We start from the raw sequence: 15,258 nt of genomic DNA, 5'->3' as shown, positions 1-15,258 counted from the left end.
AGTCTGTGAGTCAGTCTGTGAGTCTGTCTGAGTCAGTCTGTGAGTCTGTAAGTCAGTCTGAGTCAGTCTGTGAGTCGGTCTGTGAGTCAGTCTGAGTCAGTCTGTAAGTCAGTCTGTAAGTCTGTCTGAGTCAGTCTGTGAGTCTGTAAGTCAGTCTGAGTCAGTCTGAAAGTCAGTCTGTGAGTCTGTAAGTCAGTCTGAGTCAGTCTGTGAGTCTGTCTGAGTCAGTCTGTGAGTCTGTAAGTCAGTCTGAGTCAGTCTGTGAGTCGGTCTGTGAGTCAGTCTGAGTCAGTCTGTAAGTCAGTCTGTGAATCAGTCTGTGAATCAGTCTGAAAGTCTGTCTGAGTCAGTCTGAGTCAGTCTGAAAGTCAGTCTGAGTCAGTCTGTAAGTCAGTCAGTCTGTGAGTCAGTCTGTAAGTCAGTCAGTCTGTCTGAGTCAGTCTGTGAGTCAGTCTGTGAGTCAGTCTGTGAGTCTGTCTGAGTCAGTCTGTAAGTCAGTCAGTCTGTGAGTCAGTCTGTAAGTCAGTCACTCTGTGAGTCAGTCAGTCTGTGAGTCAGTCTGAGTCAGTCTGTAAGTCAGTCAGTCTGTGAGTCAGTCTGTAAGTCAGTCAGTCTGTGAGTCAGTCAGTCTGTGAGTTAGTCTGTAAGTCAGTCAGTCTGTGAGTCAGTCAGTCTGTGGGTCAGTCTGTAAGTCAGTCAGTCTGTGAGTCAGTCTGTGAGTCAGTCTGAGTCAGTCTGTGAGTCAGTCTGAGTCAGTCTGTAAGTCAGTCTGTGAATCAGTCTGTGAGTCAGTCTGTGAGTCAGTCAGTCTGTGAGTCAGTCTGTGAGTCAGTCTGTAAGTCTGAGTCAGTCTGTGAGTCTGTAAGTCAGTCTGAAAGTCAGTCTGTGAGTCTGTAAGTCAGTCTGAAAGTCAGTTTGTGAGTCTGTAAGTCAGTCTGAGTCAGTCTGTGAGTCTGTAAGTCAGTCTGAGTCGGTCTGTGAGTCGGTCTGTGAGTCAGTCTGAGTCAGTCTGTGAATCAGTCTGAAAGTCTGTCTGAGTCAGTCAGTCTGTGAGTCAGTCTGTGAGTCAGTCAGTCTGTGAGTCCGTCTGTGAGTCAGTCAGTCTGTGAGTCAGTCTGTGAGTCAGTCAGTCTGTAAGTCAGTCAGTCTGTGAGTCCGTCTGTGAGTCCGTCAGTCTGTGAGTCAGTCTGTGAGTCAGTCTGTAAGTCAGTCAGTCTGTGAGTCAGTCTGTAAGTCAGTCAGTCAGTCTGTGAGTCCGTCTGTGAGTCAGTCTGTGAGTCAGTCAGTCTGTGAGTCAGTCAGTCTGTGAGTCCGTCTGTGAGTCAGTCTGTGAGTCAGTCAGTCTGTGAGTCAGTCAGTCTGTAAGTCAGTCAGTCTGTAAGTCAGTCAGTCTGTAAATCAGTCAGTCTGTGAGTCAGTCAGTCTGTGAGTCAGTCTGACAGGTCAGCAGTAGAAGCCCTAGAACTCTAATTAAAGTTGGTGTCAGTGTGTCGAGTGTGATGAAGGCTTGGATACATCTGTCGAGGCTGAGCCTGAGTCCTCCTCATGTTTCTGAGCTGGTGTCAGTTTACAGTGACATATTGTGAGTGTGTGTGTGTGTGTGTGTGTGTGTGTGTGTGTGTCCAGTTACAGTCTGCTGTTCAGCTGATTATTGTGGTTATGAAACTGACGAGACGTGTTCACATTACAACACACACACATGTTGACCACCTACACACAGATCAATAGAAGGTCATGTGACTGTATTGGGGATCAATACTGAGCAGACGGTTACATGTTGGTTTTGACATGAGAACACACACATGGATGTGAACATGTGAGGATCCTCAGCGAGCGAACCAACCTGACACTGAGTCCAAACCCTGAAACGAGTCAACACACAAACATTTCTCATCTTTCATTTGTTCCCACTGACAAAAAATGTTCTGATGCCCCAAAATGTTTTTTCCAAAACTGTTCCCAAAAATTTTACTAATTTTTTCAAACAAGTTCCCACTTTCCTCCAAATGTTCTCATGTTCCCCAAAACTGCCTCAGCTTTACCAAAGAGGAACCTCTTCACAATAAAGCATCATAATAAATCATGTTTCCACGTTCTTCTTCTTGTTACTTTACAAAACTTTTCTCATGTTCCCAAAAAGTTCCCGACTTCATTACAATGTTCTAATTACAAATAAAATGTCTGCACCTATCAGAAGAATCTTGTTCCCACAAAAATGTCCAGACTTTCCCAACATGATCCCAAACTGAACCGTCCCTTTACAGCCATCAGAACCGGTTCCTGTTTAAATCTGTAGATTTGGACCTGACTGGTGATTTCTGATCTGATTGATCTGATCCTCGTCTCTCTGTCCACTTTATTCTCCATGTTAACATCAGACAGAACAACATCCTCACAATCACAGTGAACAGCCTCCTGCAGCTCCTGCACCTCCTGCACTTCCTGCAGCTCCTGCACCTCCTGCAGCTCCTGCACCTCCTGCAGCTCCTGCACCTCCTGCAGCTCCTGCACTTGCTGCACCTCCTGCACCTCCTGCACCTCCTGCACCTCCTGCAGCTCCTGCACTTGCTGCACCTCCTGCACCTCCTGCAGCTTGTCGTCAGGGATTTTTTCATTTCCATCAATTTTACAGCACTGCAAGTAAATGTGCATGCGCGCTCCCGAGCCGTCGGTGTGTCGGGAGCGCGCAACTGCAGCAGATGAGAGCGGAGGGGAGGGAGGGAGAAAGAGAGAGAGAGGGAGGTAGAGAGAGAGAGAGAGGTAAAGAGGGAGGGAGGGAGGGAGGGAGGGAGAGAGGGAGGGAGGGAGGTAGAGAGAGAGGGAGCGGTAGAGAGAGAGAGAGAGAGCGGTAGAGAGAGGGAGAGAGAGAGAGAGGGAGCGGTAGAGAGAGAGGGAGGGAGGGAGAGAGAGGGAGCGGTAGAGAGAGAGGGAGAGAGAGGGAGGGAGAGAGAGAGAGAGGGAGCGGTAGAGAGGGAGGGAGGGAGAGAGACAGAGAGAGAAAGAGAGAGAGAGAGAGAGAGCGGTAGAGAGAGAGAGGGAGGGAGGGAGAGAGAGAGAGAGCGGTAGAGAGAGAGAGGGAGGGAGGGAGGGAGAGAGAGAGCGGTAGAGAGAGAGAGGGAGAGAGAGGGAGAGAGAGAGAGGGAGCGGTAGAGAGAGAGGGAGGGAGAGAGAGAGAGAGGGAGGGAGAGAGAGAGAGAGAGGGAGAGAGAGAGAGGGAGGGAGAGAGAGAGAGAGCGGTAGAGAGAGAGAGAGGGAGAGAGAGAGCGGTAGAGAGAGAGAGGGAGGGAGAGAGAGAGGGAGAGGGAGAGAGAGAGAGAGAGAGAGAGAGGGAGGGAGGGAGAGCCTGGCGGTGTGTTGTGAGGTCTCTGCAGTATCTGACCTGAAAAAAGAAAAACAGCTCGGCTGCTGCTGCTGCGCAGAAACCGACAGTCCCTGAACGCACCGCCGGGCGGGTTTCCTCCAGGTGAGAAAACAAGCCGACCGTCGATCATTCATCCGGACACAGCACCGAGAAACCCGCCGCGGCCGATCCGACACAGGCACGCTGTGACTGCAGAAGCACCGGGGCTCGGTCCGGACGGGAGAACCGCCGTCTGGGCTGCACATTCTCGGGTTTTCCGCCCACGGACGACGCTCGGTCCCGGAGCCGCCGCAGAGAGAGAGGAGCGCGGGGAGGACGCGGTGCAGCCGGGGAGCAGAGGGAGGCCGAGCGGCTCTGCGAGGTTTTGCGGATAAACGGGCTCATTAACGCGGTGCGGTGCGGTGCGGTGCGGTGCGGTGCGGGATCTGTCCACCTCCGCCTCTCTCCCGCCTCCACCGACACAGATGGGTTAAAACCGCCGGTTGTTCCAGAGAGCCGCCGTCCCGTCCGGAGGGTCCGCTCACACCTGCTCACACCTGCACAGCCCGACCTGCGGGGCTGTATGATGTAGGAGACCCCCCCCCCTCTGTCTGTCCGCATCACCATCCTCCTCCCCCCTCCACCCACCCGTGTATCCCCCCCCCCCCTCCACCATGCCGGCGGGGATGAAGCCGCTGGAGAAGTTCCTGAAGAAGCAGACCACGGCTCTGACCCGGGCCGGCGGCTTTGTAGGCGGGGTGGCGGACAAGGCCAGCGGCGGCACCGGGGCGTCCCGCCGCAGGGCCAGTCTGTCCCGGGTCGTCCCCTTCTTCAGGGAGACGTCACCGGAGAGCGGCCAGGCCCGGGAGGTGTTCAGGTGAGACTGTCTTCTGTTACATTTCACACCAGAACCAGAACCAGAACCTGACCAAGACCAGATCCACGGGGGCAAAGGCTTTGTGCCAGGTACTGAATCAGATATGTAGGACGGACACACATCTAATGTTCCTCAGAAACTGAAGGTAAAAAGTTTCTAATATTCCTGAAAAATAGATAAATATCAGGATGAAGAGTGCATACCTCCGCCCAGGCCCCTTTAATTCAATCAAGCGGATCCAGTTTTTGCCCTGCTCCGTCCAGACTCGTGCCCCCTCAGTGCACCTGAGCTCACCATGTCAACGAACCGACAAAACCCGGATCCGTCTCTTTATCTGGATCAGCACCAAAAGTAATTATGTAATAAGAAGAAAATTAAAATGAAAAACAAAATAGACATAAAATATATTATTGTAAATATTTCTTAAAATATTCTCAAACAAAAATCCTTGTCACTGATTGGCTCTCAGGACAGTAACACAAACACTTCTCAGTTCTAAGGAAGTTAGCATGCTAACCTGCTAGCAAGTGTATATGGGTCACAACACAACCTCCTGATGGAGCTCAGAATTAGAAAATAAAGGAGCATTACGTAGTTTGAACGAGCAGAGGAGGATCTTCACCGACTGAAACAAACTGACCTTAAAGGAGTTTTACTCTGTTTATATATGGCGGACCCTGCCACCTTTCTAGCTTCACACAGTGTTCTGGGACCTTATTTTCCTCTGAGAGCAGCTGGTTTATTCACTGATGGACACAGTTTGTGTTAGCACCTCATTAATAATGTTTATATTCTTCTGTAAAACTACGTAGTGCTCCTTTAATGATGTGTGAACCACTTTAAATATCACACAGTTAGCATGCTAACATGTTAGTTCACTAAATAGGCCTCACACTTTTCACTTGTACAAATAGAGCTGTCATACATTCATCAGTCAGTTAGCTGATTAGCTTATGCTAACTTCCTGTAGCACGATACGGCCTGTATGCAGCAGGAGTTTATAAAAAAGCTCTTAAAGCTCCTACATTTCCCATAAAGCACCACAGACGAGACGAGCTGCTCAGTCAGATGATTTTATTGAAGAATAAGAACGATGAAGTTAAATGTTGAGTTTCTTTGCTGACGATGAATCTTCTGGTTCTTCATCTTCTGTCGCTCGTCTTTGTTCTGATTGGATGATGAAGACGGTGGCGAGCTGCAGCTCCTCGTGAGCGTCGTGACAGGAAGTACAACATGATTCTGAACTTCTAAACTTTGACCTTTGACCCCTGCAGCCCCGACAGCGAAGACCCCCCCTCCTGGCCCTCAGCCGCAGGGACCGGTCTGGTCACGGTGCCCTGCAGCGCTAACGGCTCCGGTTCTGGTTCCGGTTCTGGAGGAGGAGACGTCCGCAGTCCGTCTCTGTCCAGCGACGAGCAAAGCTCCGAGGCCAGCCTGATCACAGAGACCGGCGGCGGCGGAGGAGGAGGAGGAGGGACGCCTCTTCCTCCTGACACACCGGACAACCTCACCCTGTGTGTTCTGGACTGCGTGGCGGGGAAACGTCACGGACACTGTACAGGTAGGACGGGAAGCTTTCTTGATGTGTCACATGGTCCAACATGGCTGTCGGAGGAGGTCGAGTCACCTCGAAGCAGAAATAAGATTTAATTTCCTCCTTATAAAGAAGGTCCAGTGTGACGGACTGATGGAGCCGGTAGAAATGGACCCTCTGGGTTTATTACTGGCAGACAGAGCTGATGGTGCTGATGTCAGTGAATATGGTTCTGAAGCAGTCATGTCTTTTTGATGGAGAAGTTTGCATGTACGGTGGCTCTGAACGGTCAAACAATCCTCTGAAAGCTTTGACGGATGTGAAAAAATACAGAAAATCAGGACAGCAGCCGCTAACGTTAGCTTAAACTCTGTTAGCATCCAGGACTGACTTCAACACAGTGGAGTTTTTATAACATAACCTGTAACCCCACTTTATTATGTAGCTGGCTAATGATATGATAACTCTTGGCTTTGGAAGTAATGCTTAGTTGCTACTGTAGGTGCTAAGCTAGTTGGCTGGAAATGCTAAAGAAACACAGTTTGATCTGTTCTTTCCACGTTAGCTCGTGTTGTTGGTTCTGGAAAGTCTTTGTATGCAGATGATCATCGTTTCATCATGCGATACAACACTTGACACATCTGCCGACTGATGCTAAGCTAACAGTTAGCCACCACACATATTGTTAAGTTCTTGTCTTTGTGAATATTTAATGATTGTGAGCGAGCGACCACAGAGACGTCTGATGTGTTAACGACCTGAGACCAGCTGCAGCTTCGTTAGAGATCAAATGATCAGTAGATTGATCCATCGAGAATCGTTTAAATGATTTTTCAAACGAACAGGTGATAATTGTCTTGTTCAGTTCCTCCAGCGCCTCAGATTCTCTGTTCTGATCCAAATATCTTGAAACTGACATTGTGAATCATTTTAAAAACATTTTCCAGAACAAATAAACGTTGGATTAATAAAATGATCAGCAGATCAGCTGGTGATTAAAATAATGGTTGGTTGCTTCATATTTGATGTTTTGTGGCTGAAGACGTGTCGCGTGCAAACCCTCCGTCTCCAGCTGCTGCAGGACGGCTGAAGGGACTAATTGAGTTTGACATTTTAGGATTCGGCTCGAGTCCAAAAACCCTCGACGGCTTCTGAGACAGAAAAATATCTTCTGTCAGACTCAGACTCCACGAGGACATTCAGATTTTATTTCACATCACACAGACTGTCCCTGCAGCCTGTGTGTGTGTGTGTGTGTGTGTGTGTGTGTGTGTGTGTGTGTGTGTGTGTGTGGTTACATAATCGCTGCCGTCCTCTTTCAGAATCGCAGCCTGCTTATTACAGCTGAAGTGGGTGTGAGCATGCATGCGTGTACGTATGTGTTCCTGCAGGAATGTTTGCCTTTGTGTGTGTGTGTGTGTGTGTGTGTGTGTGTGTGTGTGTGTGTGTGTGTGTGTGCAGCAGTGATTGCTGCCTGTTAAAGCTGCAGGGTGTGTTTTTGTCCACGTTTCATTCGGTCTGTAAACAGAAACCTCCAGAAACACGAATCAGAACATGAACAGTGATGTTTTTTAAAAAGGTGAAACATTTTTTACAGAAATATAAAAACATTAATTTCAATATTTATGATCAGATTTGTAAGAAAGTTGATGTTTGAGTCTGAGTCCCAGCTCGTCAGACACTGGCGCTGTGGGTGGGTCGGTCGGGTCGGGAATAAAAACCTTTAAACAAGGAAAAAGATCTAAAAATGATAATAATGATTATATTATATTACACACTTAGAGTTACATCTGCCAGAACCGCCCCCTTTGATTCCATCCAGCCTGATCCAATATCAAATAAAACATTTTTAGATCTGCTGGATCCAGAATCTTTATTTGGATCTGTGACACTCACAGAAACACCGGCCTCATAAATAAACCTGATTTATTTCATCATGAATTACTGCCTGAGAACATCGTCTCTTTATCTGGATCAGCACCAGTTAGTGAGGTCCACTCTGGGCTGAGACTCATCCTTCAACCAACGAACCAACAAACCAACGAACCAACGAACCAACGACCCAACGACCCAACGACCCAACGAACCAACGACCCAACAAACCAACGAACCAACGACCCAACAAACCAACAAACCAACAAACCAACGAACCAACGAACCAACGACCCAACAAACCAACGACCCAACAAACGTCCTTGGTGGAAGTAAAAAAGCTTAAAAAATGAACACAATTATGTAATAAGAAGAGAATTAAACAAAATAGAAATACAATTTTAAAAATTAAATCTATTAAAAATAATATTGTAAAATATTCTGATCCATCTTCATACAAAAACCCTGTTCACTGATTGGTTCTCACGACAGTTACAGAAACATAAAAACATGTTGCAGCAATTTTAAAGGTGTTTTTCTCAAATCTGTCCAGAATTTAAGTTTCAAACATTAAAACTGAGCGAACACGATGAACAGATGCTAACCAGCTAGCTGCTAACAGCACTGTGTAGCTCAGAGGTGATAGTCTGACAGCCTGTAGTTTATGAAGCAGTCAGTTCACTCCTGAGTCGAACAAGTCGACAACATGAACTCACTGAATATTTTGACTCATATTTTCATTATAAACAGAAAAATAAACCGTCTGAGCTCAAGTTTCTCTCTCTGACTGAACTCAGGCGAGCTTCACTCAAACTGGACCACAGTCACCAGAACAGTGTTGGTTTGTCTCCACAGTCACCTCTGGTTCTGTCCAAATGAATCCTCAGTGCACAGAGTAACATGTGGAAATATCCTGTCTCTCTCTCTCTGTCTCTCCTCTCTCTCTCTCTGTCTCTCTCTCTCTGTCCTCTCCTGTCTCTCTCTCTGTCTCTCTCTCTGTCTCTCTCTCTCTCTCTCTGTCTCTCTCTCTCTGTCCTCTCCTGTCCTCTCCTGTCCTCTCCTGTCTCTCTCTCTGTCTCTCTCTCTGTCTCTCTCTCTGTCTCTCCTGTCCTCTCCTGTCTCTCTCCTGTCCTCTCCTGTCTCTCTCTCTGTCTCTCTCTGTCTCTCCTGTCTCTCTCTCTGTCTCTCCTGTCCTCTCCTGTCTCTCTCCTGTCCTCTCCTGTCTCTCTCTGTCTCTCCTGTCTCTCTCTCTGTCCTCTCCTGTCCTCTCCTGTCTCTCTCTCTGTCTCTCCTGTCCTCTTCTGTCTCTCTCTCTCTCTCTCTGTCCTCTCCTGTCCTCTCCTGTCTCTCTCTCTGTCTCTCCTGTCTCTCTCTCTGTCTCTCCTCTCTCTCTCTCTGTCCTCTCCTGTCTCTCTCTGTCTCTCTCTGTCCTCTCCTGTCTCTCTCTGTCCTCTCCTGTCCTCTCCTGTCCCTGCCTGCCGTGTCTTCTCGTCCTCAGACTCATAGTCCTGGTCAGAGCTGCTGTAAATCACCTCTGTAGTGTGTCCTCTGTCTTCACACTGACCTCCGTCTCTCTCAGAGGCTGAGCTCAGTCCCAGTCTGCTAACTGAGCTAACTAGCTAACAGCAGAGTGTAGTGAGCAGCAGGTAGCGGTTACCATGGTGACGTGCTGCTGTTTCTGTCTCTGAGGTCTGAATGTGTTCGATCACACTCACACACACACACACACACACAGACACACACACACACACACACACACACACACACACACACACGAGGTGATGAAAACTCGTCACAGTCATGAATAATCCAGAGCTTCCTCCTGTTAAACTCTCACAAAGAGGTTTTATTACCAGCTCATTGTGTGTGTGTGTGTGTGTGTGTGTGTGTGTGTGTCTGTGTGTGTGTGTCTGTGTGTGTGTGTGTCTGTGTTATGCAACACATCTCAGTTAATCTTCAGAGTGAAGAAGAGAAGAAGTGTTTAAAGGTTCAGTCCGTAGATTTAAATGTTAATGAGCAGAGGAAGATCCTCATTGGCTGATAATTAAACTGAAGGACAACACAGTTTATACTGTTTTACTTTGTTTATATGTGGCGGACCCTGCCACCTGTCCATCTTCAAACAGTGTTCTGGACCTTGTTCTCCTCTGAGAGCAGCTGGTTTGTGTTATGACCTCATTAATATTATAAATATTAAAGTTAAAACTACAGACTGCTCCTTTAAATGTGGTCTGTTGCTGGTTTTAAAGGCTCGTTACAGTGAAGTCGGTTCTGACACTCGAGTCTTACTGATGATTATCCATCAGAATCTTTGTGTCCAGTTTGGTTCTGTCATCCTGCCGACACACAAAACGTCCTCGGCCCAAAAATACATAAAAATGATCATAATTATAAAATAACAAAATTAACAAAACAAACAAAATTAAAATGTCAAAACAAAATATAAAAAAAGATCCACAGATTAAAAATAACGGAGCTGCCGGACCAGTGTGACCCGTGACCCGTGACTCACCTCCTCCTGCTCCAGTGTTGCAGCTTCTCTTCGTGGTTAGCATGAAGTTCTCCTCGTGTTAGCGACTCGATCAGTGGTCCGACTGGTTCTGAGGAAACATGACAGCGTGGACTGAAACATCTGAAGCATCTCCGTTGTCACATTCTTCACACCTGAGGAGCCGGTTAGTAACCTGCAGCTGATTGGTCCTCAGGCCACCAGGTGTGAGACAATGAGACCCGACCGGTCGACAGAGAGGATCCAGACCAGCTGATTCGGACCTTTGATCACTAACAGCAGAAGAAGTCAGCTAGAAGCCGGGGCGTAGGTTCTGATCAGTATCTCACATCAACTGTCCTGTTCAAACCCGTTATTAATAAATCAGAACTGTCCAAACGCAGTCCGACCCGTCGCCACACCCTCGTCTTCTCCCTCCTGGTCCACTGGATCTCATCATTCACTCGTCTGAACGATGCAGTCGGTCATTCACAGTTGAATACGACGTACAGAACAAATCCTCGAGTCCGGTCCTGACCGGTCCACATCAGACCGGCCGAGTCAGTGTCAGCGTTTTAATGTCGCTCTTTTAGATTTTGTGGTATTTCTCTGTCTCACCTGTACAGCTTGTACCTCTGGTTCTGAAAGGTTCTGTAGAGTGTAGTATTATTATTGTTCTGATCTGAGCTGAAATATAAACTAAACACAACAAATCTGAAAAGATGTGAAAGTTTGAAATGTGAATAAAAATGATGAAAGTCAGCAGAGAAATGTTGAATCAATAATCAATCAACAGTCATCAAACTGTCGATCACAGCTGATCAAACAGCTGATGAACATTTAAACACTCGTCTGATTATTGAAGGACACAAACAGGAAGTGTTCAGACACCTTCAGCTGGTCTTTACCGAGCAGCACCGGACACGAACACAGAACATCTGCAGATACATAAATTAATATGGATTCAGTCCACTCGTAATAATCATAAAGCTCCTGGTGAGATGTGACTTCCTGCAGCTGCTGTCGTCATCGTGCCGCAGAGACAAACTGAACCAAAGCTGATAAATTATGGATCAGAACCGAGGAAGCGGACTGAAGGCGCTGAGAGGAGAGAAGAGGCAGCGTGGCGTCACGTCGTGTCACTGACTGATCTCAGATCTGTGGAAACATTTTGATCTTTATTATAATCAGAATTTAATGAAACACTGGATCCGTCAGCAGAAGTACGGAGGCCCGGGACGGTCAAAATACATCGTAACTCAGTAAATGATCAATATGCCGTTAAAACACCAAAAATAAATGTAAGTGAATGAATGTGATCGCTTGTTCCAGCCTGCGTCTGTTTATTTAAAGTATTAATGTTCAAATGTTTGTTTGTTTTCTGACTCATTAACATAATGAAGGAAAAATAAACAACTACAAATAAAATGTTTAAAGTAACACAAATAAATAAAAAACTCATTAAGACACGATGATGTCACATTTTATAAACCGGACCGGTGTTTGATGGACTCTGAGGAGCGGCCGGCACTTCTCCTCCACAAACAAAGAGAAGTTAGTTTTAGTCGTTGTGTTTGTGTCGGTGCTGATCCGCGAGCTGCGGTCCAAAGGTCTGTGATTATCAGACTGTTTGTTCCTCTGCAGACACAAACACTTTCTGTCTCACGGGTCTCAACAGTTCTGACGTTAACCCTCTGCTGCCAGACTGCTGCTGGACCCGACTGCACATATGGAGAGGCAGAACTTTATGGACTACAACTGTTCTGACTTACATTTATTAATGTGTGCAGAAGTTTTATTTCATTTTAAAGGAGACTGATTCCACTTTGTGGCCAGAAGTTTGTGGACAGGCCTGATTACAGGAAGCTGTGTTTCTCTAACAGTTCTGTGACCACGAGGCTAACAGTGTGTTAGCATCATCATGCTAACAGTGTGTTAGCATCATCATGCTAACAGTGTGTTAGCATCATCATGCTAACAGTGTGTTAGCATCATCATGCTAACAGTGAGACGCTGCGTCTCTTTCAGACAGGAAGACAAACTGAGTCCACCTCGTCCTCGGCTCCTGTTTTTGTCTCCACAGCCTGAAAATTACACCGTGAATCATATTTAATTACTGCAGAGCCTGTTGATACACACACACAGACACACACACACACACAGACAGACACACACAGACACACACACAGACAGACAGACACAGACACACACACACACACACACACACATACACAGACACACACACACACACAGACACACACACACACACACAGAGTCATACAGTCTGCCTCACATCAGCGTTGTGTTGTGTTGTGTTGGTTGTGTTGTGTTGTGTTGTGTTGTGTTGTGAACGCTGGTCGTCAGCTCAGTTTGTCGGTTGGTTCTGGTTCTGGTTCTCTGTGTTGACGACGTCTCCTCTCTGTTCAGCTCTGGTCGATCTCACCTGTCAGGTTTTACCTGCTCGTGTTGGCGGGAACGTCACGTGTGCTCGCACACTTTTCACACTCACACACACACACACACACACCTACATGAATACCTTCACACGACACACGTTGATTCAGGTTCTGTGTGTTTTCTGAACACGACTGGACCTGAAATAGAAACATGTGACAGTTCTGCTGTCAGGAGGCTGTTACGTAACACAACAGATAATCATGTTTCTTCACAGTGAAGGGCCACAGTCGGACTCAAACCCGGGCCGCTGCAGCGAGGACGGATGCTCTTTTTCCACCAGCAGCTCCAGAGTTGGCCCAAACCGCAGCCGCTCCAGCTATGAGCAGGTCGTCTCACGACTGCAGCCGACCCGTAACAAACCCGTCTCCCCCTCAGATCCATACTGGACTCAAGGCTGTGCAGGAAACCTGAGAAAGAGGTTCTAAAGTTGGTCAGGACGTCTGCAGCTTCTGACCGGATCGCTTCAGTTTCTCTCGTGTGTTTGTTTCAAACCTCTGCTGTGTTTCACTGTTTCATGTGTTCACTGTCAGCTGGTTCATGTTCAGTTACTGCTGCTGAACACACAACGTTTCCTGTGAGGCTGCTTCATAATAAAAGCTTTCAAGTGACTCAATAACGGGGGGCTTTTATTGTGAAGGAGTTAAAGGAAATGAAACGTGTTTGCAGCTGAATTAGCCACTTTGTTAGTGGTGATTCTTCCATAGTGCTGCAGAGCGTCATCGCTTTAAGTCCAGCTGTGATGGAAGTGTAAACCGGGTCGAGTCAAAGCGAGTAGAACCAGACCGGCAGGTCGTCTGTATCTGGGACGCTGCTCGACAGCTGAGCTAGCAGGACGCCCAGAACGAGCGCTTCAAGATGGCTGCTCAGTTAAATCTGCACACAAACAGGATGTGGAGCTCTCACAGTGGTGCAGAGCTGCTGTCCTGAGGCTGAAACACAAGCTGATTGGTCGACCTCGCTGTCAGTCAACATATTAATTAAACTACTCGTTAGTCTGAAACCAGTTTGGACATAAAGTCATGAAGTGTCCACTCAGCGTCCGTCTCCAGTCCAACGTGACCTCACAGAGCCACACTGTTCCCCATAGCTGTAAACTGGATTAAAACACTTCCCAGGGTGTGTGTGTGTGTGTGTGTGAGGTAGTGTGTGTGTGTGTGTGTGTGTGTGTGTGTGTGTGTGTGTGTGTGAGGGTGTGTCAGTCAGACAGTGAGGGTTTAAAAAGTGATTAGTGTGTGTGGACGTGTGTGTGCGTGTCCCTTTGTCGATGACGTCACACCATTTACAAAACATTTTGTCTTCTGACTTGATGAAGTTCAGATTTTAATCACGTTCACGTTCCTGCTTCATAACTTTAACGTCTTTATTTCATCATCGTTTCTTTATTTATCGTCTTCGGTCAGAGTTTCCTCATGAGTCAGCTGATCAGTGACATCATCACGTTCTCATAACTTAAAATACAAAAACACATTAAACTAAAAAGCCTCAGAGAGCGACGACAGCCAGCTGCTGCTACGGGCCACATCTGTCTCCATCCCATAATAATGTTATCACTGTGTATGTGTATGTGTATGTGTATGTGTGTGTGTGTGTGTGTGTGTGTATGTGTATGTGTATGTGTGTGTGTGTGTGTGTGTGTGTGTGTGAACAGCTGCCTCTCAGGTAAAACAGAAACACGATAAGTTTCCTGACAGTTTCACAAAAGAGGAACGAACCTGCCAAATATACTTACATAACACACACACACACACACTCACACACACACTGAGGTCCAGGCGTGTCGAGGCAGGCAGGTGTTCAGGTGTGTTACCTGTGAAGCAGAGAGTAAATAACATTTGTACTGAATGAAGTCTTCACTGCCAACTGTGTGCACATTTACTCGAGTACTTGTACTTTACTTGAGTATTTGAATTAGATGTTTACACTTTGAACAATAATTAAATAGTTTGTGGGATAATAAGTGAAGTTATTGTAAACAAACGTGATTCAGTCGACACATTTAACACAAGATGCAGCGTATCAATAGAGGAACCACTAGCTGCTGCTAACTGTAGCTGCCATTAGCTAGTTCGCTCAGTTAGCTGTGCAGCTAGTAGTTTGGACTGGCAGTTCAGAGAGGCGGGGGAGGGCCGGAGCTAGCTGGTTAGCACGCTAATGTCTGCAGGAGGTCAGAACTGTCGTACTGCACCTTTAAGCTTCCTGACTGTTTATGAAACGAGCTGCTACGTTAAAGTTCTGAACACATGAACGCATCACGAGCAGCGTGGAGGATAATCTGAAGTATTCATGTGAATACACTGAGGTATTAATACTGTGACTGAAGTAAAAGCTCCGATGTTCCTGATGATCCTGATGTTCCTGATGATCCTGGTGTTCCTGATGTTCCTGGGGTTCCTGATGATCCTGATGTTGCTGATGATCCTGATGTTGCTGATGATCCTGGTGTTCCTGGTGATCTTGATGTTCCTGATGATCCTGATGATCCTGGTGTTGCTGATGATCCTGATGATCCTGATGATCCTGATGTTGCTGATGATCCTGATGTTGCTGATGATCCTGGTGTTCCTGGTGATCTTGATGTTCCTGATGATCCTGATGATCCTGATGTTGCTGATGATCCTGATGTTGCTGATGATCCTGATGTTCCTGATGATCCTGATGATCCTGATGTTCCTGATGATCCTGATGTTGCT

General features: G+C 47.0%; 1 protein-coding gene across 1 annotated transcript in view; it reads left to right on the top strand.

Moving 5' to 3' along the window:
- The first annotated feature begins 4,014 nt into the window (after positions 1-4,014).
- Positions 4,015-15,258, top strand: part of rapgefl1 (Rap guanine nucleotide exchange factor (GEF)-like 1) — a 30,103-nt gene continuing 18,859 nt past the window's right edge. Inside the window, exons 1-2 of the mRNA XM_073495099.1 lie at positions 4,015-4,217; positions 5,492-5,778. Coding sequence (XP_073351200.1) covers positions 4,015-4,217; positions 5,492-5,778 — 490 coding nt within the window. The remainder of the gene's footprint in view (positions 4,218-5,491; positions 5,779-15,258) is intronic.

This window comes from Pagrus major, chromosome 23 (assembly GCF_040436345.1).
Source record: "Pagrus major chromosome 23, Pma_NU_1.0".
NCBI classification, from domain to species: domain Eukaryota; kingdom Metazoa; phylum Chordata; class Actinopteri; order Spariformes; family Sparidae; genus Pagrus; species Pagrus major.
Note: the sequence above shows the minus strand (reverse complement) of the source record. Positions and strands in the feature narration are given on the sequence as shown.